Source organism: Corvus cornix, chromosome 10 (genome assembly GCF_000738735.6).
Source record: "Corvus cornix cornix isolate S_Up_H32 chromosome 10, ASM73873v5, whole genome shotgun sequence".
Lineage (NCBI taxonomy): Eukaryota > Metazoa > Chordata > Aves > Passeriformes > Corvidae > Corvus > Corvus cornix.
The window spans coordinates 11,032,949-11,055,518 of record NC_046340.1 but is presented as its reverse complement, the minus strand read 5'-3'; the positions used below and the strand labels follow the sequence as shown (position 1 = coordinate 11,055,518).

At 41.0% G+C, this 22,570-nt stretch overlaps 1 protein-coding gene across 12 annotated transcripts in view; it reads left to right on the top strand.

Annotated features, from left to right (window-relative positions):
- The window catches only part of MEGF11 (multiple EGF like domains 11), a 255,686-nt gene that overhangs the window by 56,121 nt on the left and 176,995 nt on the right, over nucleotides 1-22,570 (top strand). For all 12 annotated transcript variants that reach the window (XR_005602740.1, XR_005602739.1, XR_005602741.1 and 9 more), the window contains exons 2-5: nucleotides 1,335-1,447; nucleotides 5,549-5,672; nucleotides 7,689-7,790; nucleotides 9,318-9,418. Coding sequence is in view for 9 of the 12 variants with exons in the window: in XM_039557502.1 (XP_039413436.1) it covers nucleotides 5,557-5,672; nucleotides 7,689-7,790; nucleotides 9,318-9,418 (319 nt within the window). In the remaining 3 variants the exon portion in view is untranslated. The remainder of the gene's footprint in view (nucleotides 1-1,334; nucleotides 1,448-5,548; nucleotides 5,673-7,688; nucleotides 7,791-9,317; nucleotides 9,419-22,570) is intronic.

Sequence of the window (22,570 nt, the reverse complement as noted above, 5' to 3'; positions counted from 1 at the left end):
CTTTTGTTTTTATTCTTTCATTTCCCAAGTCATGTTAATTACATGTTAATTCTTGTCTCCTGTCTCCTGCATTAATCGTGCAAGGTGCCAGTGGAGGAACACCACAGCCCAGGGCACAGTCTGCTGTTTCTGCTGCTTCTTCCATGACTTGAATTTCTCTGTGCTCAAATGATAAGAATCACATTGTCAGTGCTTTTGTATTCAGTACCTGATCCTTCCTGGAAGTGTTTATCTGTTTAAAACAGCTTTAAATTTTCATTAAAAAACAAACAAAACCACAACCTGTCACTGGCAATATTTCTGTTGGTCATGACAACAACTTTTTAGAGGTGACTGGTGAGGTTGAATGGATTTGTTCTTGACTGGCCAGATTAAAACAAGCTGTTCTGAGCAGGTATCCTGAGCTCTGCGAATCATCCAGTTCTTTCATGGTATCTCAAGTTATTAATCATAAATGGAGGCATCCAAAAAGCCCTGATCAGTTTTGAAACTCATGGCCTCATTTAGCTTTCATAACAGCTTGTTTCAAACAAAATCTGATGTGGAGCCAAATGAAGTGTGTGTTTAAATGATCCCTTGCCTAAACGATCATGAAAATTTCAGATGGGATGAGAAGAAGGAATGCCACCAAGGGCAGCTTGTTGGAAGCTTGCTACTACTTAGAGACTAAAATAGTGTAATCGGCAAACACTCCGTCACTTTAATGCTTCTCCAGTGAGATCCAGCTTTTTGTTTCCTGGCTTAACTACTCTCTTGCATTTTCCTCAATTGCTCCCTCACAAATACTAGGTTCCATTTTAATTTTGGCACACCTCATTTTCCAATTTGGTAGAAACTAGAGTTAAGAACAGAATTATTTATCTTGATAAATATAATACATTTATGAAGAATCAACATGGCTTTTTAAAGGCTCCTTACCTTGTGAAAGCTCTTTGAAGCAAACATGTGCATCAAAAAGGTGCAGTTAGATTTCCGGAAGGCTTTTGCAAGATCTCGCATCAAACTTCCTGAAAGAAACTGGACTTTCTTGTTAGGATATTAAAGAAGGAAAAGTCTATATGGGAACAAAAGTAGGTAGGAAATGACAGGAAACAAATTTCTGGAGGCTGGGAGGGTGTAAGAGGGATGTGTTATATCCCCCATGTTCTTCCACTCTTTCCAAGTCCTCTGCTCTTGCCTGAAAGCAGGATAGTGGTATTAGTCTGAAATAGCACAATTATGTCAAGTTATCTAATTATTTAGAATGTTTTGTCGTATTTCTGCCTTGGTTTGTTTCCACACCCCCAAACACATTTCCTGTGACCCAGTTTTCTGGTTTTCGTGATCACTTATAGGGCCAAGCAACTTCCCAAGAGCTTTCTCCTGCTCTCCTGTTGATGTGCCGTGTGTCTCCATGTGCTGGGGATCTGTAGAAACAGGATCCACTGGGAATTTTTAGCACTTTAAGGTAAGATTTTTAAACATGGCTCTTTGCTAAATGCATCACTTGGAAATTGGTGGGAAAAATTCAGCCTAGGTTAACTGACTGTATAAACATTTTCGACATCATGATCTTCAAAAGTACATAAGGATTTAAGAATGTTGTGTGCTAGTGAAAGACACCTCTGCTTACAGCTAGACACAAAATTAGGGGGATTTTTTGCTTGGTTTAGAGCTTACTTCATCCCAAATTGAGAGAAAAGCATTCAATTTAGAACTCTGTCATGGACTGGAAACTCTGTTTGAATTTCATGTCAAAGTCATGTTATGAAATATTTTATGACAGAGATGTCAAAATGAAATGTTTCAACACTACTGGCCCTGAACAGGAAAGTCTCTAATGGTCATTTTTAGTTAGATTTTCTAGCCTGTCAGCCAAGGAAGCAGAGGAGAAATTGAACCTGTGGTTTTGGGTTTCTTTTTTTTCCCTTGGCCATTTGAAGTATACACTGGTCTTTTTTTCACAAGAATGTTACCAAAACCAGGTCCTTGACATCTAGAAAAAGCTTTATGGGATATTTATTTCACCCAGCGAGGATTCTTTGAGGTCTTATTTTCTTTGCAGGTAGGTCCTACCCTTGGGGGGGGGTGCTGTTGCACGAACTGCAGGAGAGTATCAGACCTGCTTTTTCCACACTCTCATGTTCATCCACTTTAAAGGGCCGTTAGCATCTCGTGGTCTCTTTGCAAACCCCAGCACAGTTTCCTCAAAGAAGGTTTTTGTACAGAGACTCCACCAACAAATAAATTAATGATTTGCCACCTACTAGCTTTTCTGTAGCTAAGATTTGGAGCTTTCCTTTCTTTTGTGATGGAACCACTGACTTGTATCAACATTGTGAGTGAAATACTGGATTTTTACAAAAAGGAGGAAGATATGAGAAAATAGCCTAATAAGTACCAGATACCTAATCAGTTATAATTAACAGAGTGAGACACTTGTGAAAAACCACCAGGTTGTCCTTTGGATTGAAAGACTCTTGTCGAATTTTACCTAAATTCACTTCTTTCACTCCTGGAAAGAAAAATCAGTCCTGGAAAGAAAAAAGAGTTAAGAGTCCATGGAGGGATTGCCCAGAGAACCTTTCCATCATTTATTTTGGTGTTCAGCTCCCAAGGCTGCCTGTCCTGGGAGAGTGGCAGACACTGGAAATGTTTGTATAATTTGGCTGTAGCTTTAATGAAGTTACAGGCATTGTTCCCCTCAGGGCTGGTGCTGCCTCCTTGGAGAATCTGTCCCAAACACTGAATTCAAGGCAGGAATTTCCTATGTGCTGTGGTGAGCAGTGAAAGCTGAAAGCCCAGTATTAAATGTCATTACTGGATTCTTTTTTGATGTTGGTTTTTAATATATGTGCTCCTATTTTTAGAGTTTTATTCTGACTCCTGTAATAGCAACCATTCCATTTTCTATTAACAGTGATCAAAGTGAAATATTTCATTTGAGTTACAAAAAGAGACACTTGAGATGAATGAGGTTCTGCTGGACTTCTGATCTTCGATCTGACTTAAAAAGTTAGGAAATTAATGGCACAACGCAGCTCCTTTAAAAACAGATAATAAAATAACATTAGCATTAAAAGTTTAGAAAACTATTTGGAACCTCTTTCTAATACACTGGAAAGAAATATTCCGTGTGCTATTAGGACTTATAAATAATTCTCTGACACTTGTTTGGTTTAAAAACTAATCTGAGGCATCATTTTCTTAAGAACAAATTGAGGTCTGAGAACTACAGAATTCAAATATGGGGCTGCTTTAGACCTCATTCTCTTTAGAGTGAGCGAGGCAGCAGGGCTCTATTCTTATTTATTTTTATTTTTTAGGGAGTACTTTAATATAAAGGATATATAAAATTCAATATAAAGAATGGGTAATTTTCAGCAAGAATGAGTGATTTTAAGAGCCTCTTTCTTAGCATCCGGTGTATTCTAAGCAAATCTTTCTTGAAAGTTTGCTTTCTCCTGAACTCAAGCGCACTGGCTTCAGTCGGTACCGAAGGAGAAGAAATTGGAGTGGAGGAGAAGTTTGATTTCTACCTTGAATTAATTATTATTTACCTTTCAGTTTCTGATAACTGATGGAAAGCAAATGCAGGCAATAAATTACTGGTTTAAAGTCAGGCTGCCTTTCTGCCTATAATTAATGTAGCACAGACTCAGGCTGTTGATGCTCTCCAGAAGTTAACAAACTGAGCACAGAGCTATGTTTAGATTTAAACCCTCTCTGAAGATGTGCATTTCCTGGAGCGGGTTTGCCTTGCTCCCACTTTCACCACATCTGTCCATCAGAAGGAGCTTTCCTTTAGCCCCATTTGGTCAGCCCTGCCCTGTACCAAAGGTGCAGAGGTTGAAGAAGGAGGGTAAATTACAATCTGGAAATACAGTGCCAAGGAAAACTTGTCCCCTGTGCTTTGGCATTATTGCAGTGCTGCCCAGTGTCACAGTTAAAGGCATTTTTGGGAGGGATTTGTGCTAAAGGGCTGCCAGTTTGTGGACCCTCATCCTTGGGTAGTTCACATCCAGTGGTCCATGCTGTGCTCAGGGAAAGTTCAGCTCTGCTCTCCCACAGCTCTGACTGTTTGAACACTGGGACTTTTGGCAGCTCAGCCCTTGCAGACACTTTTCGTCCATGGAGAAGCTGTGCCTAGGACAAGGATAGGCAGTGGCTTTTCCATAAATACATCCTTGCCTTGTTAGCCCTCTCGATTTCCAGACTAAGCTTTTGCATTGTTGCTGTGGGACTTTGGAAAAGCCCACAGGTAAAAAATGGCCACTCCTTGACTTAAATCCATTTCATGAGGAACATTAGCATTAAATCATGTTAATTAACATTAATATGACTTACATGGCTTAAGACCTATCTTTGGGTTTAGCAGAGCTCTAGGAATAATTTAAAAGATGAGCTATTGCTCCCATTGGGATTTTGACTTGAATTCACTAAAGGCAATGGGTGTCCTTGAACTGGCTAAGAAGGCTTTGGGTCAGGAGGTAATTTCTGAGCAGTTTTCCTGGCTCTTCATTCTGCTTTGTGATGGCTTCTTTATGCTGGGCTGTATATCAGGGCCCTGCAGAGCAAACCTCTTAACATCCCTTTGCTGTTCTGGACCCTGAGGCAATGAGCCATGTGTTTTTTGATGATCATATGAAGATTCAATCTATTTTTAGGGCAATCTTGTTGCCAGGAGTAATTTCTAGGACTTCTGATTTGAATGGTGAATTATGTGTCCGTGTAAATGCCTGAAATGGATATTTAAAAATACTTTTTACTGAATTAATGTTTTACAGATTAACACCTCTAATGCTGTTACCAAAAAACAGCAATTTTATTTTCTATCTATTTTGAACTTCTGACTGGTGTCGTTGGAGGCTTCTAGGCTGACACCACAACTTTGGTTTCAAAGTCCCAAGCTGGTGTAAGCCACTACATTTAATAGATGAACAGTAAGGAAGAGACCACACCCAGTGAATTTTGTACAACCTCTTTCCAGCTTCAATGCAAATGTTTTTATTTCATGTTCAGTGTTCTGTGTAATGTGCCCCAGTGCACTGACCTCTGTAATTCTCAGTGATTCCCCACCCAAGACTTGAGGAGTGCACTGATTTTCCTTCCATCATGCAAAAAGCACAAGTCTCACGTCCAGCCCATATTGACACCTGTAAACCCCATTTAAATAAATCAAAGGGGGCATTTGGGTATTCTCCCACTTGCCTGTAGGTTGATTGAAGAATGGATTGCTTTAGTATCTCAGTGATTTATTTGTCAGTACAGACAGCCTGTCATAAAAACAATCAGTATCAGAAATGTTCTTTGGAAGAATCATTGTGACTATCAATATCTTAGGTGGCTTAATCATCAAATTCATTGGTTTTATTATATATAAATTCCTATTCAAATGGATTTGAAATTTTAAAGAATTTTACTGTTTAGTTGATTGCTTTTTCAAGTATTTCAGTTTCTGAATAGCTCCACAGTATTTGGATTTGCACAAAGGCAAGGAGGAAAAGGCCTAGAAGGATATTTTTGTCAAAATTGTCTTTAATGGCTCTACTTTCTTCCCTTTATCTAGGTACAACAATGGTGGCACATGTGCTGTTCCAGTGGATTCTGAGAGGACTTATTCTGACTTTTCTGCTCAAAACTACTCTGTCCCTAAATCCAGATGATCCAAATGTTTGTAGTCACTGGGAAAGGTAATCTGTCACCTGCCAATTCTTATTTTTTTTACTATCCTTTTCAGATTTTTACATTTAGAAAGCAAGCTGAGAGCTATAATTTGCTAAATACCACCCTCCTTCAGAAAAGAGCACAGATTTGCTTTACATAAATAGTACTTTTGAATGCCTTGGAGGGTTTGGATCATCCCAAGGAATTGGTTCTAAGGCTGCAGCTATTGACCACATCCCCCTGAACCCTTTGGGAAGCTCCTCCAGAGTCTGAGTGACTGAAGTGCACTGAAGTGTTTGCATTTATCATGGAGAGACCTACAGAAATGCTGGCCTTGTTCTGTCTTGCTTTTTTTTGGTTGTTGTCCAGCAAGAAAGTTTGAAGCCCTTCCTGCTGCAGCATTGAGGCTCTTCCTGCCAAATTTGTGTCGGCATCAAAGAGTGAATGAAAGCACTGAACATGAAAGGCCCTGGAATTTCTTGTTCTCTCTGTTGTTCCAGTGTCCTGGTCCTAAAAGTGGATCTGAGCAGGCCAGTTCCTGTGAGCACAGAGAAACCCACAGCCTTTGATGGGGTTCACACTTATGCAGGGGCTGTTTGCAGAGGCTAAAGGTCCTGTACTTCTCAGTTTAACTTGCTAAATTTCCATTTCTGTTCTCTAGTTCAATTCCACACAAATCTGAATTGCTGTACACTTCAGCAAAACAAACCCCTTAACAAAGGTAAAAATAGAATCATATTTTAATGACTATGTTTTGAGGCCTTAATTAGAGAATTAACTGTTTGTAGATAATGCAACTGCAAAGCAAAGACTGTACAGGAAAAGGATTTTGCAGTCTGCGTGCTGGAAGTGCATTCAGAGCACAGGAATAAAATATTGATTTTGTCTGAAGAAAGTCAGCAACCTAGAGACCCAATCAAGGAGAAACAAAAATTAAATACCAAAATTGATTGGTTGTACTGACCAAGATGACTTTGTTAGTTAGATGTTAATAAATCAAAGGGAAAAGATTGTTAGGGCTATTGCTGGATAATAAATGGACTCGTAAAATAATAATTGAGATTTGCAAGTGTTACTGTCTTACATTAATAATGAGCAATGTAAATATTTTATATTTTGGCATTAGCAGAAGTAAAAACATTATTGTCTAATCCAGCAAACAGTGACAGAGGGCAAAGCAACATCCAGGGGAATCTTGGCTTGTCTAGAAGGGACACGACAAGCAGGGCAGGAACAGCCCAATCTTCGATTTCAAGCCAATCAGACCCTCCAAGCAAATATCTTGGTATTACCTTGTGGGTACAATCTCCCAGGGCTTAATCACATCAGCAGTCCTGCTGATGAGAGGGAAATCAGCTGCAGAATTAAGACAATCGATATGATAAGCAACCTAAAGGATCTAATTCTTGGGTCATGACCTGCCTAGGATGATTTGAGTATTGTTCTCTGAATATATTGTAGATCTGATAGTGGGGCCTGTGTCCAAATCAGAACCTGAGACAGGAGTCCCTTGAGCAGTGCACACACCTACTATGGGGCTATGCAATGCTCTGGCATGACTGACCCCAACATGAGATTTGGGTTCCTGTATCACATGAGAGGCCCAAACAATAAGGAACATAGAACCTATTGCATGACTAAGTAGTGTTTTGGGAAGGAGACTGTTGAATTCTTGCTATTGTTGGAGCTCTGTGATTTCTCATCAAATTGCTCAGTTTTTGTCCATATCCATTCACCCTTTCACCTTCTAAACTACCACAAATTTTCACGACATTTGGTGTTTTTCCCAAAAGGAGTGGTTTATTGTTCACACTGATATCTCTATGCCTATATCAGTCATGGAGCCCAAGTTAGAAACATTTCCAAACTTTTCAGGAAGACCTGTAGCTGAAGGAAGCCCTTTTCTGCTCTTTGATAAAGTTTCTAAGATTCTTGATGTAAATATGTTTCACACTGGAGTTCCATGAGCAGCAAATACAGAGAACTGAACCTTTCCATGTGGCACCAAACAGCCTCTCACTTCCTTCCTTCTCCACTCCCAGCTACGCTGTGACCGTGCAGGAATCCTACGCTCATCCTTTTGACCAGATCTATTACACACGATGCACAGACATCCTGAACTGGTTCAAGTGCACCAGGCACAGGTAAGAGCTAATCCTCAGAAATCTCAGTATCATTCTGCCTTTTTATCTCCTCACATACCTCTTGTTTATCCAAATGTTCGTGGTGCTCCAATATAGATGCACACAAAGATGTGTTTTAGGACAGGGTGTTTGGAATTACAGGGCGTTGATGAAAGTACAGAGATTTTTGCCTGAGGTTTGAGTGAGACCAGTGATAGTCAGTCCCTCATGGGGCCATCCAGGAGAATATATCCTTCCATTGGCCCTGCCATGGGATTGGAAGTGTTTATTCCCTGACCAGACATGACCAACTCTCTTTTCCAAGTGATTGGTACATGTCCAGGTTTGTAAAAGGAAGTCCATGCACCTCCTAAATTGTGAAGAAAGAGGCATTTGAGGGTTAGTGATAATTAGAAATGGATCTGTGTTAGAATTAGTGCACCCAAATCTGCACTGAAAATCAGAAAAAATGAAGATGGGTCCATTTCCAGCACTGAATGGAAACTGGTACCAAAGGGTTAATTTTTCCCATTCTGCAAGTTATTGCTGTTACATTCATTCTGATTCCAAACTATCCTAATAAATATCCCCTAATAGTCACAATCTTTCAAGGGGATTTTAGCAGCCAATTGGTATCCTAACTCCTGCACTCAGTTGCAAATAGGCTCCATCAGCACCATCCCAGTGTGAGTGTTGGACTTGGCTTTTTAGCTCCTGTGTTACAATGTTTGGAAGTGAACAGAGCTGCAGAGCTTTCTGGAATATTGTATAGATTGGAATGCAGCAGAGTAAATTCGATCAGTTTATCTAACATGAGGGACAATAGATTTTGCTCAATCTACGTAATTTCTATAAACTAGCAAGACTGTTTTGAAGTGTTTGCTGTTAAATATGAAGTTAAATATTACCTTTGTAATGTGGTATCCTTGCTAATGCTATGAGTAAGTGTAGGAGTGCTACAGAATGCTAAACACTTTTTAATTTCTGTGGACTACAGTATTGTGGTGGGGAAAACAGGCTTTAAATACAGAACTGGGACTATGTCATCACTTTGCAAGGTATGAGTGCCTTGGAAGGGTTAGCAAGCAGGAACAAATCACTTGGGGTTAACTTCTCAAGCTGTGTATTGAGAGCAGTTCCCATTGTGGGAGTTTTTGTGTAGCAGCTGACACAGTGGTCTCTGCAGAAGATTCTGTTCCTTCCATTGATGAGAGCTGACCTTGCTGATGCGCAAAAATAAACCATTTATTCTTGAAGAAACTCCTTGCCCTTGCAGTAGGACTGGGAAAATGTTTTAAGACAGCAGCTGCCCCAGGAAGAGCTCCAGTGACTGACTGTCACAAGCACTGTGTTTATAACACAAGTCATATTTCAAGCTTCAAAACAAGTATCGATTTCTTCCTTATTGTGGCTTTTATTACCAAAAGCTTTCATGCATTTAAAAATAATTATTGAATGCTACCCTTATTATAATTTAACACAAATATCATTCCAGCAGGAGGCATTGATTTTCAATAGTGTCCAATGGTTTTGTGTCTTGTGGTGCAGGATCAGCTACAAAACTGCCTATCGCAGGGGGCTGCGCACGATGTACCGGCGACGCTCCCAGTGCTGCCCCGGCTACTACGAGAGTGGGGACTACTGCATACGTATGTACACACGGCACATGGCACAGTTAAAAGTAGATTTTGGAGCAGCTGTAGATAAATTAAAGTCATGTTGCACTAGGGTTGATTTTCAGAGCTTTCAGCTCGTGCTGATTGCAGGCAGAACTGCAGGTACAGAATATTTCGGGTCGTTTCAGGTATGTGCATCTCAAGTAAGCAAGTAAAATTTGGCTGAAGTCATTGGGGAGGGAGTTAATGAAGTTCCTTAGTGCTTTCTTGTATCAGAGCTTACTCTGGAGAGTAATTAATGCAAGTATTCACCAATATTAAGGAATTAGGGGAACTGAGAACGCTCAGGAATAAACTATCACATAATTTAAGCAGCAGTGTAAAGTTTCTGCCTCTTACCTTTGACAGTTCTTACTTCAAGAGTTAAATGAGTTAAAATCTTGGGGTTTTTCACAATGGTTCCCATCAACAGTTTAACTTTTTAAAGCTTCTCCAATGTCAGAAGAACTTTCTCCCAACTGCACTGTATAAATAAATACAGAGCTCTGGAGTGTTTTAGGTCTATATGAGGGGGGAAAAAAATCAAAATGGATCTTTCAGCAATGCCTAAGAGCTTTGTTAATTAAAAATACCCTGTACATTAGTGTCACTTGTTTTTAGTATTGCAGCTTTCTAGTGTTCTGCATGTGCTAAAAAGGAGAGTGGAGCTGGGATCTCTTGTCTAGGTCTTGTGTTGTGGGATTGTGACACAAGAAAACACAAAGAGGTTTTGATCAGCATCAGAATCCAAATTTTATTAACAGGTTTAGAATGCCATGGAATAAATGTGAAAATGATACAATTATCCAGCTAACTTCAAATATCTTGACCCTGTGCTTTACAGCTATTTCTTTCTAGCTCTGTTGATGTTTTTATCTGAGTTCCTGTGTTGGACTCATATTGTAATACATGAACAGCTGAAAAACATGAATGGACCCTGATCTCATTTTCAATGACCTTTACACCAAAGAGTTACATTAAAGAGGCTTTGGACTGTGAAAAATCACCAACCCTTTGAGATAAGGCATTAGAATTATTTTACAGAAAGTGTAATAATTTGATCTCTTGAAGCGAAAAATGCTGTTAGTCAAGTCCTGAAAAACATTGATTGCAACTTATTGTCTTTGCTGGAATCCTTCCTATGGTAAGTATGTACTTACCTTCAAATATCTCAGGTGTCAATACCATGTCAGCAGTTGTTCCACATACTTTTATTACAGTCTTGGATTTCATGACTCAGAATCCTGTCTAGCACAGAGCATATTTATTATCACTTTTCTGCCTGCAACCTATTGATTTTTTTTTTTAATTGCCATACTGTCGCAACAATAACTCTCTCCAGACTTTCTGATTCTTTGAGGATATTAACATTTGTTCTGAAGTGGTTTGTGGGGTTTTGTTAATACTCAGTGTTCTGCTTCTGCCAGGCAAATTTTATCTTTCTGTGGTGGAGAAAGAACAGCATACACCGAAATTTTGCTAATGCAGAGCAGGCAGCAGGTATCTGGTCAGACCAAAAGCCTCATGTTTGACACAGAGCAGATAATAGTTACACTCTCTCCGCTGTTTACATGTGCAGGAGTCAGGTTCTTGTATTTCATTATCAGCCTGATGTGTGCTCAGGGACATCTGCTGTCCATCCTTCCCGGAGATCGGAGCAGCAACAGCAGCCAAGAGGGAAATGATGTCAGGGAAGAAGTTCTCCATCATGATGGATTCCAGATGCTTGGACTTATTATTTGCTACCACAAGTAGCCACATAGCAAAAAAACCCAAAAGCAAACAGAAAACCTCATTGAAATTCTCTGAGCCCTCAAGCAACAGTTTGGAGGCACAATATTTAGCTAATGGGATCCTTTTCATGTCACCCCTTTTGTTTGTAACACATCAAGGCCTGATCCCATTTGTTTTGTTTTGTTTTGTTTTTCCACAATATGTTCCTGTACCAACAAGCAAATTCTCTCATTCATCATTCTTTGCAGTCAGCATTTTCATTCCTGGAGGCACTTCTCTGCTTTTGCCTTTTTCCATCCCATTTCTTACTTCTCTTTAAACTGGTATTTTTTTGCTGTTTCCTAACAAGGCAGTCCAGTACTCCTGTCCCATATTCCTCTAGACACATTCAATGCTACTCCTCTAAAGACAGCTGCTCCAAGAGTGGTCAGGACACAAAATTCCACTTTCCTGAGCTGCACCTGGCAGGAAGGGAGGGAAGCTTCAGCCCTGCAGAGAGGGTTCTCCCCGCTCAGTCAGCCCTTTAAAATCTATTCCATTAGCAATCATGGAACCACTACAACATGGGGAGGAGGGATACATCCTGCAGTGAGTCTGATGATCAGAAGAAAGTTTGATTAAAAAACAGTGTGTAGATTAAAGGCTAATTGGTTCTTCTTTCATTAATAGCAGTCTTTATTTCTTGCAAAAGTTAAATAGCTTTGTAATTAACAGTGACATGTTTAGACTAGAGAGGGCTGAGTTTAAATCTCTATTAATGACTGTTTCTTGGATTTTAAAGCAGAAGTGAAGGCTTTCAGCTACTGTTTTGATCTCTTCCCTTCTCATTTACTAATTTTTAAAAGAATGTCAGATATACGGTTTTATCTTTGTCCTCCTGTTGGCTTACTAAATAGATTAAGTCTAATAAAATCTACCCTCAGTTCTAAATAGTCATGTTGATCCAGAGCTTCTTGCTCTGCCACTTCTCTGGTGTCTTCTCTGCCTTTTCGGCATCTGTCTGTGCTGCTGCCCCATAAAATGTGGAATTCAGGTACAAGGTCCAATAATTTAAGTGGCTGCCTGGTAAGTTATACAACTGGCCAGCCCATTAGTACTTAGGCTAAACAGTTTTGGGGTATGAAATTGTCTCTGTGCCTCCAAAAGGCTTGAAATACTTTGGGGTTGCAATGGTAGTCAAAAAATCCCCCCTGAAAAATGCTGAAGATGCATATCTGCATTTTTTTTCCCCTCACTGATGTCTTAGAAATGGTTGTTACCATTGTGGGAGCTTTGCAAAACGATTCCCCTTCTCTGAATGTTCTTACACTTGACAGAGCTTTTCCCTGAGCTGTCCCTGAAAACAAACAGCACAGTCTGGGCAGTAAATCAGAGCAGCTGTGATTTACTGTACTTTGTATGCTAAGGTAAGCTTTTGGCAGAGCAAATGCATAAACTACAGAAAATCTTTTTTTAAACAACCTCAGGGTTCAACTGCCCTTCAAGGTTTTTGTAAGGATGTTTTAAAATTATATTGCCTAGATTAGTATCTGCGGCAGATAAAGCAGCTCTGAATACTTTGCTGCTCAAAAAAAAAAAAAAAGAAAAAAGAAAAAGAATATTACATGGCTCTTTTGTGCTCTTTAGGCTGTGAGGAGATGGTAATTGAATAGTTCCCTTTAAGAATACGTCAGGTGGAAAGATGCCCTGTGTGCTAGATAGATGAATTTTTGTCTGAGAGACCAACGCTTTGTTCAGTCTGTCCATTTTAATCTTATTCTCGCACAACAGATTTGTACAGAGGAGACACTTCTTGTGGGGAACAAAGGGTCAGAGACCTGACATCAGAGGGAGGGCAGATAGGACTCTGAGCAGCAGCTACTGCCAGCTGACTTTTGGGCAGAATAGCACCAACCATGAAACAAAAAGTTGGGAATTCACCTTTTCTTCACAGATTGAGCTGAGCTTTTAAGTGTTTTCTTCACTCTCCTACCTTACACTCTTTTTCTAAAGTCTAAATCTATGCAATGTGACAGGATGTAATAATGATAGGATTAGTGATTTAACAATCTGATTTGCTGCCATTTATCTGTCTTTCAAACCTGCCAAAATTCAGTAGAGTTATAGATTGACCATTTCATGGTGCTTTCCTTTCTTGGCCAAGATATTATTGATCTCAGATTGTTTCTCAACATTCAGCTTTCCACATTACAATTGTCACAATCAGCAGGGCTCCCTGACTTTGACAAATCTTTTTCTAGAGAAATTGTTGGTCTCACTGGTTGAATCTCAGTTTGTTACCTACAGAGGTATTTCCCTCAGGCCAAAGGTTGGGGACATTATTGTATTTGCATGTATTTATTTACCCATCTTTTCAACTCACCTTTGTTTGATGCCTTTAATGAATTTCAAAAACAAATGAGGAATGTTCTTTTAATAGCTGACTCAGGGAAATTATGCAAATTTGGGGGCTGATTGTTTTCAGGAGTTTAAATAATGTTTCATAAATTCTGTAATTCCAATAGCCATGCCAACTTCCTAGTGTGATGTTCCCATTTATAGTGTAGCCATATGAACATTCCCACCTCAGGACTGCATTCCCATTTACAGGGCTCTGTGTCTAGTGCAGTTTTTGTATTCTTTGACAAGTCTGTCTTATTGGAGCCATATGGTTGGACTGTTAAACATCTGTACCATAGGAGTAACAATTCCAGAGCTTCCTGCCATCTGGATGAATTACAATCCCTGCAATTCCACGCATATGTTCCAGCAGCACACCGACACCACAGTCGAGTGTACTCATGATGAGAAGAAAAAGAATGGTTTGTGTGATCAGTGCAAAAGTTGTACACTCCTAGAAAATGTTGAATCAGTGGCTTAAACTTCCTGAATATTCATAATGTTTGTTCATATGTCAGATTTGTTGATTTTTTTTCACTTTATAAGGCAGTAGCTCATTAGCATTTTAGAAGAAATGTTGCCTCCCCTTCTCACCTCAATTTTAAATTCCTTGCAGTGAGCATTCCTGTAACTTGAAAATATATTGTTTGAAAGCTGCCGGACTTTTAAAATACATTTTTCTTATCTTTATAGACACACATTAAAGCTGGTGCTGGTGCTTTCTATGAGAGCCTTACTGTTACATTATTCAAGTAAGGGTTCTGTACATCAATAATGCAACTTAAATTAGGGGAAATGCTATAGCAGGACATAGATACTTCCTATCAGGGGACATTCTTTATCTCTGTCTGATTTGGGATGTATGACAAAGAGAAAATGGTGTGGAAGGCCTTTCTGCATATAGTTATTAATTATAGAATTGAAATGACAGTAGGAGACACTTTGAAATTTCTCCCTTTATATGCATTGGAGATGACGCCATACATCTTTTCCCAGTGAAGAACATAGGGAAAATGATTTGAATCCTTTGTTCCCATCTAAAGGGAAATTGAGAGAAAATGGGCCTTTGCTTGTTCATTCAGAGCCTCTTGGGACACAGGAGTGTGTGGGCAGAGGGACACCAGCCTCAAAAGCAGGTTAGTTCAGCTGGTGACACGGATGAAGCCAGTGGGTGACTACTTAGCCTAAAGACACTGGAGAGACCCCCTGGATGGGAAGGTGGAAAGGTCAGTTCTCATCTCCCATCCATCATTTTATGTTTGCAGTCAGCCTCTGGATGCTGGTGGGGAGCAGTAATGAAATAAGGGAAGGACTTCTGGAAGCAGTGCAGGAGAAGGAAGGAGAAACAAAATGTTCATATAAAGTAATGAAAATAGCATAAAGTTAAAAAGGAGGGAATGCTAAAGCTATATAATGTCTCAAGGGGCTTAATAAATATCAGAGGAAAAATTATGCAGGCATTATGGTTGGAAAAAGATTTAGGCTATTGCTAGTGTAGCAGAAAAGGCTTTTCTGGCTGCTTTAGGCAGTCTCTGTTGGATCAGTATAAAAGCACACTGGGATTGCAGACACAGAAGGAGGCACTGGATCCAGAGCTCCTCATGGTGTTCATGCTAATGGCCTGGACGGCTGGGAGCTTCAGCAGGATCAGAAAAAAGCACAAGAACCATAGATGTGATTCATTGTTGAGTTCAAAGAAAGAGCCATGCAAAGTTTAGTCCATTAATCTGCACTCTTTTAGCAAAGTCAGGCTGGTCCCCAGCTGCTCTAAATCAGCACAGATCCACCAGGATGTGTCTGGATGCCCTTTCAAATCCTCTTCCTGCTGGGATGCACCTCAGAGTGGTTCATGCCAGTCTGCACTGATCCTACATGGCCTGGAGGGCACCAGAGCTATTCCATAATGTCTTTGTCACCCAACTGTGATGCTGGGATCCATTCACCTTGCACAGAATAATAACAGGGTACTGTGCACCCCAGGTATGAATGAACTGGTTCCAAGGACGTGGACATGCAGAGCATTTGCCACTTATGGAATTATGAAGACACAAAATTCTAGAAGGTGTTCCCCTCCAAAATAGCTTGCAGATCATGAGTAGTCCAGATGTGTGTGGAGCTGGGTTAATTTATGGAAATCAATAGGGTCAGAAAGAAGACAGATGTATGAAATGGTACAAGTTTAAAATTGAAATTGGAATCATAGAATGGTTTGGGTTGGAAGGGACCTTAAAGGTCAGCTTAGTCCAACCCATAGTTGTTTTCTTGATCACTCCTTTACATCCTTCTCCCATTAATAGTTTTCTCTTGTGCTCTGGAGAAGTTTAAAAGCCTAGGAGAAAAGGAAGGAAAGGTAGAGAGAGGAAAAGAAGTTTCCTAAATTGAGATAGCCTTTAGAAAGAGCTCCTGATGTATACAAAATCTGCAGTGGCATTGCTTTCTGCTTCTTCTCTGTATCCCCCTGGCTGTGACCTTCCCTGACCAGTTCCCACATGAACTCTGGATGTCTGGGAAGCCACCAGTCAGATGTGGGGGACCATTATCAGGCAGAGTCCTTGCCTACAAAAAAGAGCTACTGCAACCTCCTGCCAGGTGTTAGTGCCAGTGGCTCCCTTCCTCATTTCTAGGCATCTTATAGACTGAAAATTTAAATAAAACCGAATCACTGTCACTGCTGAAGTGCTACAATAGAATGATAACACGTGATAACGTGATAAAACATGATAACATGTGATAACATATTTTAACACATGATAACATGATGACACATGATGACACAATAATATAAGACACACAATAACATATGAATAAGGTATGATAATATATGATGACATATGATAACACAGCAGGGGTATGGGTTAACCCTGTGCCTCCTCCCTCACCGACCCACACAGCCTCTCCCGTTCCCTTTGTCTGATGGGATGGGAGAAGAGGAAAGAAGACCCAAAGAAAAAAAACTTGTGGATTGAGACAAAACAAATGTGAATGATCCTCAGGAACAGAGAAAGCCTTGGTGCTGTGCCAGCACTGTTAGCAGTAGCTGAAATGTCAGCATGGTCAGCATTGGTTTGGTCACCAACCTAAACCACAGCATGACCCAAGCTGAGAGGAGAGTTAACCCCATCCCAGCCAGCCCAGTACAGCCAGCCATGCTGCAGATAATAAAACACTCATCAATATGATCCTCAGGAAATCTCCTTATGGTTTTTCTTTGTCTTTCCACCTCTTGGTTTCAGTAGTGGCAGGGGAGCACTTTGGAAGCTGGAGTGAACCACTCTTTTCAAATGTTTTTCACTCTGTTCAAAACATTGGGAAGGGCGAGCTGTGCTGGCTGTCTGGGCTGGCTGAGCGTTTGTGGGCCTTGCTCTTGCCACCCTCTGCTCTCACAGCCTTTTATAGCAACAGCCATGGATGACCTAAATACGGCAACCTGGGCAAGCAGGAGGAGGCATTTGGCTACCTGGGTCCACTTACTTACAGCTCAGCTACTCCCCATCTCCTCTAGCACAGGAATGAGATTGGCTGGAAGCATATGGCAGATGGAATTTGGCCCAGAGAATACAGTGCTTTCAGCATCTTCCTGTGCATAATGTGCATTTCTTTTATGTGAACTTTTGGAATGCCTGTCTGTAATTATTCCATCCTTTTAGCAGTGCCTCTGAACAATACCAATGGCATTCACGCAGGGAATACCACGTGAGCCTGACATAAGGAATACCATTCCAGGCACATGGTGTGATCCTGTGCAGGGCCAGGAGCTGGAATTCAATGATCCTTGTGGACCCTTTCCAGCTCTGAGCTTCTGTGATTCTATGATTCTGCTAATCTACTTGTGTTTATCGATGTTGGTTTCTCAAATGCTGGGTAATTCCTGGGAGGGGGTTTGCTGGGTGGGAATTTAAATTTTTAAATGTCATTCCCTTTGTTCCAAATTAACTTTGGGTTTTGTGGCACATATTCCACATCCCACAGCAGGATAAAGATATATTGTTCCATGGATTTTTTGCAACTGCATCCATTTCTGATAGAGACGTGATAGACTATAAAAATAAGGCAATTACTCTGGAGTTTAATGCAAACTGACAGTGCTCTTATGGAAGAAGTCTTGAAAATTTGTAGAAAGCAATCACTTATGTTAAAATATAAAATACTTACAACTCTGAAGCATAAATCATTTAGACCAAAATGTAAAAATATTAAGATGCCAAATTGTGCAGAAAATCACTCTGAGACTTTGGAAAAGAAGTAATTTCTTCCTATTGAACCCACAACTTTGCAGCAGGAGCCTGGATATCAAACAGGCTGAGTGCTCCAATTTCCATCACCTTGGCTGGGAATTGTGGCTGTGCCCCATCTCTGAGTGGTGTTAACACCCCACAGTAATAAATGATCTGCAGATTGAGTTCATGGGATCCTGGAATGCTTTGGGTTGGAAGGGACCTTTAAGTTCATCCCATTTCACCCCTGCCACAGGCAGGGACACCTTCCGCTATCCCAGGGTGCTCCAAGCCCCTTCCAACCTGGCCTTAGACACTTCCACGGCTGGGGTAGCCACAGTTGCTCTGGGCAGCCTGTGCCAGGGCCTCACCACCCTCACAGGAAAGAATTCCTTCCCAATATCCCATCTATCCCTGCCCTCTGGCAGTCTGTGTGTTCATATGGAAGCACTAATTCTTTTTGTAGCTTTACAAAGCAAAGCACCTTCCCCAGACATTTGCATGAGTTTCTTCAGTGAAGTGGCTGATAGTGGAGTGAAATTCTCCTTGGGACAAGGGAAACAAAAGAGTGTGGGAGGGCAGAATGGGAAGTAAGAGTGAACTAAAGGTGCCCAGAGGGCACACTGGAAATTTTATGTTTGCAATAGAGTCAGTTGGCAAATCAGTTTTCATTTCAGGTTCCCTAATTGTTCAGAGGGAAAGAAGATGATGTTGGCTGGAAAAGCATCAAACTCAATACTCAGTACAGGGAAAGGGATTAATCAGATGTCAAAAAGGCTAATCAGGGACAGAGCTCTTCTAAGCAGCCATGGAGCCTTCCTTTAGAACCTGATGTGTTTGGAACTGTGTCTACAGACATTCCCTTTTCTTCTATGTGTCAGGATTACAGCATTCCCCTTCAGATCTTGTGTTGTTGCACTTACTTTCCATTTTAATAGAGGGGTTTTAAGGTTCCCAAGGGAGATTTTTCATGAAACTTCAGTCCATTTCAGGTTTGATCACAAAATGTTTTTGAATCGTTTATCTTAAGCTCAGTATTTCTAACATAGGTATTCACTTTTGGAAACCTCACTTTCTCTGATGCAGTAAGTCAAAAACAACTATTTAATCAATCTATCTAACCCCAAAGCTTTCCTTCTATTTATCAAGATTTTTCCTTTCTGAATGCTATGATTTGCTTTCATTACTCTGATGTCTAGAAATCCACGTGCAAAACTAGATGGCCTTACTTCAAAAAGCTTACACTGTAAATATGTAAATTGAGTCAAATAAAGAAATATTTTACTGATTAAAATAAAAAAACATGTATGAAACACGTTATAAGGAGACTGGTAAAGAAACTGAACCTTTTCAGGTACAGCAGTGCTGTGCACAGGAGCTCTGCTGAAGCAGGTCTCTGGTACAGATCTTGGATCTGATGTCACCACACCTGCATTCATGGGTGTCATGTTCTGAGAAATGTCCAGTTTAAATAGAATTCCTTTTAAAAGCATTACTAAAAGCATCTAAAATTATCTTTTCATCAAATACTGCCAATGCTATGCCATATTTATCTTATAATAAAGGGTAGCCCTCTTCAGTAGTTTCTGATAATGTAGGGAAAAGTTTTTGTTTCCAGCTCCCATCATCTGTCTCCAGGCCACAGTGTGAATCCCAGGAACTGGAAAGTACATTTTACTGTGCGTCATTAATAGAAAGTTTCTCTGGACACTCAACATCCAGAAATTGGGCTTGATCCTAAATCAGCTGAACTTCTTCAATCTGGACGGGTGACAGGAAGTTTAAAGAAGTGGCTTGAGATGAGAATCAGCCCCCATCACTACATAAAAAGTTTCCTGTGTTGTCTTTTTTGCAGTTCTTTTCAGAAAGCTGCTATAAAACACATTGCTGTGATTCCTTTTGAAATGTGAGAAAAGTGAAAGGAGAAAATATTCCATTCCCAGGAATGTTAGTGTAGCTTATACATGAGCATGATCTTCAAATAGAGCATGGTCTGTCCTTGATTTCAGCAGGGTCACCTTCACTTGCATTGCGGGCCTTGATTTGAAATGAAATCTGAAATGTGTTGGCTCTCTGGGGCCCGTGCCTGGCCTCAAGGACAGGTTTGCCTTTAGAAATTTGTCCATATTCATCCTGTTTTGGAGAGAAACAAAGAAAGGATTGTTAGATTGACTTGATAAATTTTGGAATAAGAATGAAGAAAGATTTTGTTTGAAACATCGATAGTTTATTCAATTTTCTACAGGACTAAAAGTTTTCTAGGAGCATCTGTGTAATTTGGTTTTATTAAGTGTTGCATTGCCTAGCCAAGACAGCCAGAAGTGTCATACAGTCCAGATGTCTTCATCCATCTACTTTTGATCTTTTAGGAACAGCATTTTTGATGCCCCCATCCTCACTAACACACAGCACACACTCCGTACCTATGAAAATCAATCAGCAGTGGAGTTGTGTCATTTGCTGTCAGAAAATAGAATTTTCTTGGCATGAGACCCACAATTCAGGGCAAGTCAGTAATCAGAGAACTACGGACATGTATCAAGGCTACCAGATTTAAAAATAAATATATCACAGACTGATGGAATTTGTACACAAAGAAATTCACTCAATGCCCTGAGTGGGTAACCTGTAGCGAAATGTGCAAGTGCTGTGATTTTAAGGTGATTTCCAGAATAAATGTTTCCAATTATGAATGTGTGAGGGTTTTCTTCTGATAATGGCTCATTTTCTTTGACATTTTCCCATGTGCTTCCCATCTCACTGTTTAAATCAAACAGCTCCTCAGCCAGTGCTGGAACCTGTAAATTCCTGGTCTCTTGGAGTGCCATAGTCACAGGAGTATAGCAGAGGTGGCTGTGGCATGAAGCAAAGCAGTCATAATGTACTGGCGGAGTTTCTATAGTGAGGCTGAAAATATCCCCCGGCAGCTGAGTTTCACCCAGCTTTGCCACACTTCTCACCTGTCCATCTGTCATTTACTTCTCACTTTCCTCACCTGCAGGGCACTGCGTGTTCCTCCAGTCTTTCTATGATGGAAATGCTTGTGATTTACCACTTTCAGCTAATTTTCAGCTCTGTACTTCACACCTGGCTGCTCATTTTCCATTCCAGCACAACTCCCAGGAGAGCTCAGACTGCAGGCAAAGATACCCAGGAGTGGAGAACGGGCATTCCTGCCTCTGTGCTGAGTGTTGTTTGGTACCATCTGCCCTCACAGGTAGTTTGGTAGGCCAGCTTATGCTTTCTCTCCTTCTGGTAGATTTGGCTGCTGCTCCACAGGCTGGCAGGAAAGCTGGAAGGACAAGGATCTTAGTTAGGTACAAGCTTCTCCTCTATTCCCAACCTTTCAAGAACCTAATTTCCTCAGGCAACAACAAAAAAATCCCCTGAAGTTAAGAACGGAATGACTGGGGAAAACTTTCACTGGTTTTGGCACTTCTGTCCTCAGAAAACCTGGAGCTTCCTGCAGGCAAATCCTATTTGACTGAATTTGGTTTTGTTGGAGTGAGGTTTCCTAGGTCATGTACAGAGAGAATGAAGGAGCATGCCAAGAGTAAATGTTAATATTTCTGCATTGCTTAGAAAAAGATAGTGCTTCTGCTTTTCGAAATTGTGCCACTTAGAGCACAATTTGCAGACAAATTAAGTTTGTTGGTTGGATGAATCAAGTTCCAGTGGAAAATTAAGAAGTGAAAATGTATTTTCTACAAATTGCTGGGAAGAGTTGGTCAATTTACCAAAATGGAAGGAGTAGACTGAGGGCACAGGAGGGGAAAAGCTTTCCAGGGTCATAGATTCTGCTCTGCTGATTCAGGATCTCCCTTAACCTCATTAAGGGTTTGAACTAGTGGTAATGATTGTTTTGAACCCTGAGTGAGGCAATGGGAAATCATTTACCAGAAAATGTTAAATGCTGAAATTGTCCCACAGAATAATATTGTATTAGAACATTGATCAGCAGAATTGATCTCCATGTAACTCTTCCCCCTCAACATGGCAGAATGCAACGATTACTTCTACTTGAAGCAATGACAGAAAATGCATAAAATCGGTTGCAGGCCTTAAAAGATCAAGAACCATCAATATTTAGCTGATCCCTGATGAGTTCTCTCTGGGCTCCAATTCACTTTCTGTGAAGGCAATGGGAAAAACTGAGCCTTAAAACTGTGTCTTGGTTTGAAAGACAGGTGTCTGCCAAGCAAGGTGGGAGCCTCCCTCAGAATGGAGAACATGACCCCCTTCTCTCTGAATTATTATAACTTTGAAATTAAGGGGCTTTCAGGCAAAGCTATAGGGAAAAGGAATAACAGTTCTTTACTAGTATGTATAACAAGGCAAACAAACAACAACGGCAGCAACAACAAACAGAACCAGAACCCAGCGGCAGCCTTCTCTCAGCCGCGGGCCCTTTCCCCTCGGTGCAGTTCCGCTCACGGCCGACAGGGGCGCTGGTGGCTCCCGGCTGGGCAGGACGGGTGCGATGATTCCCCCGCGCCTGCAGGGGGCGCTGTGGCGCCAGCTTTGCTGCGTCTCCCTCACGTGGTAATGGCGGGCGGGCCAGATGGTGAAATGGGCTGCGGCAGGAACGTCAGAGCAGCAGCTGGGACCGCAGGGGTGAGCAGACTCTGGAGTAGCAAACTAAATGGATCAGAAACTCTGCAGCTGTACCAGGAGCCGCAGGGCATCCAGGCAGGCAGGGACTCTGGGGCTACAGTGTAGCAAAAGAAAACCATAGAGCAGTGGCAGGAAAATGGCGGGGCTGGGCAGTGGCAGCCTGGCTGCCTCTGAGCACTGCCAGGAGAGGCTCCCTTGGAGGGGC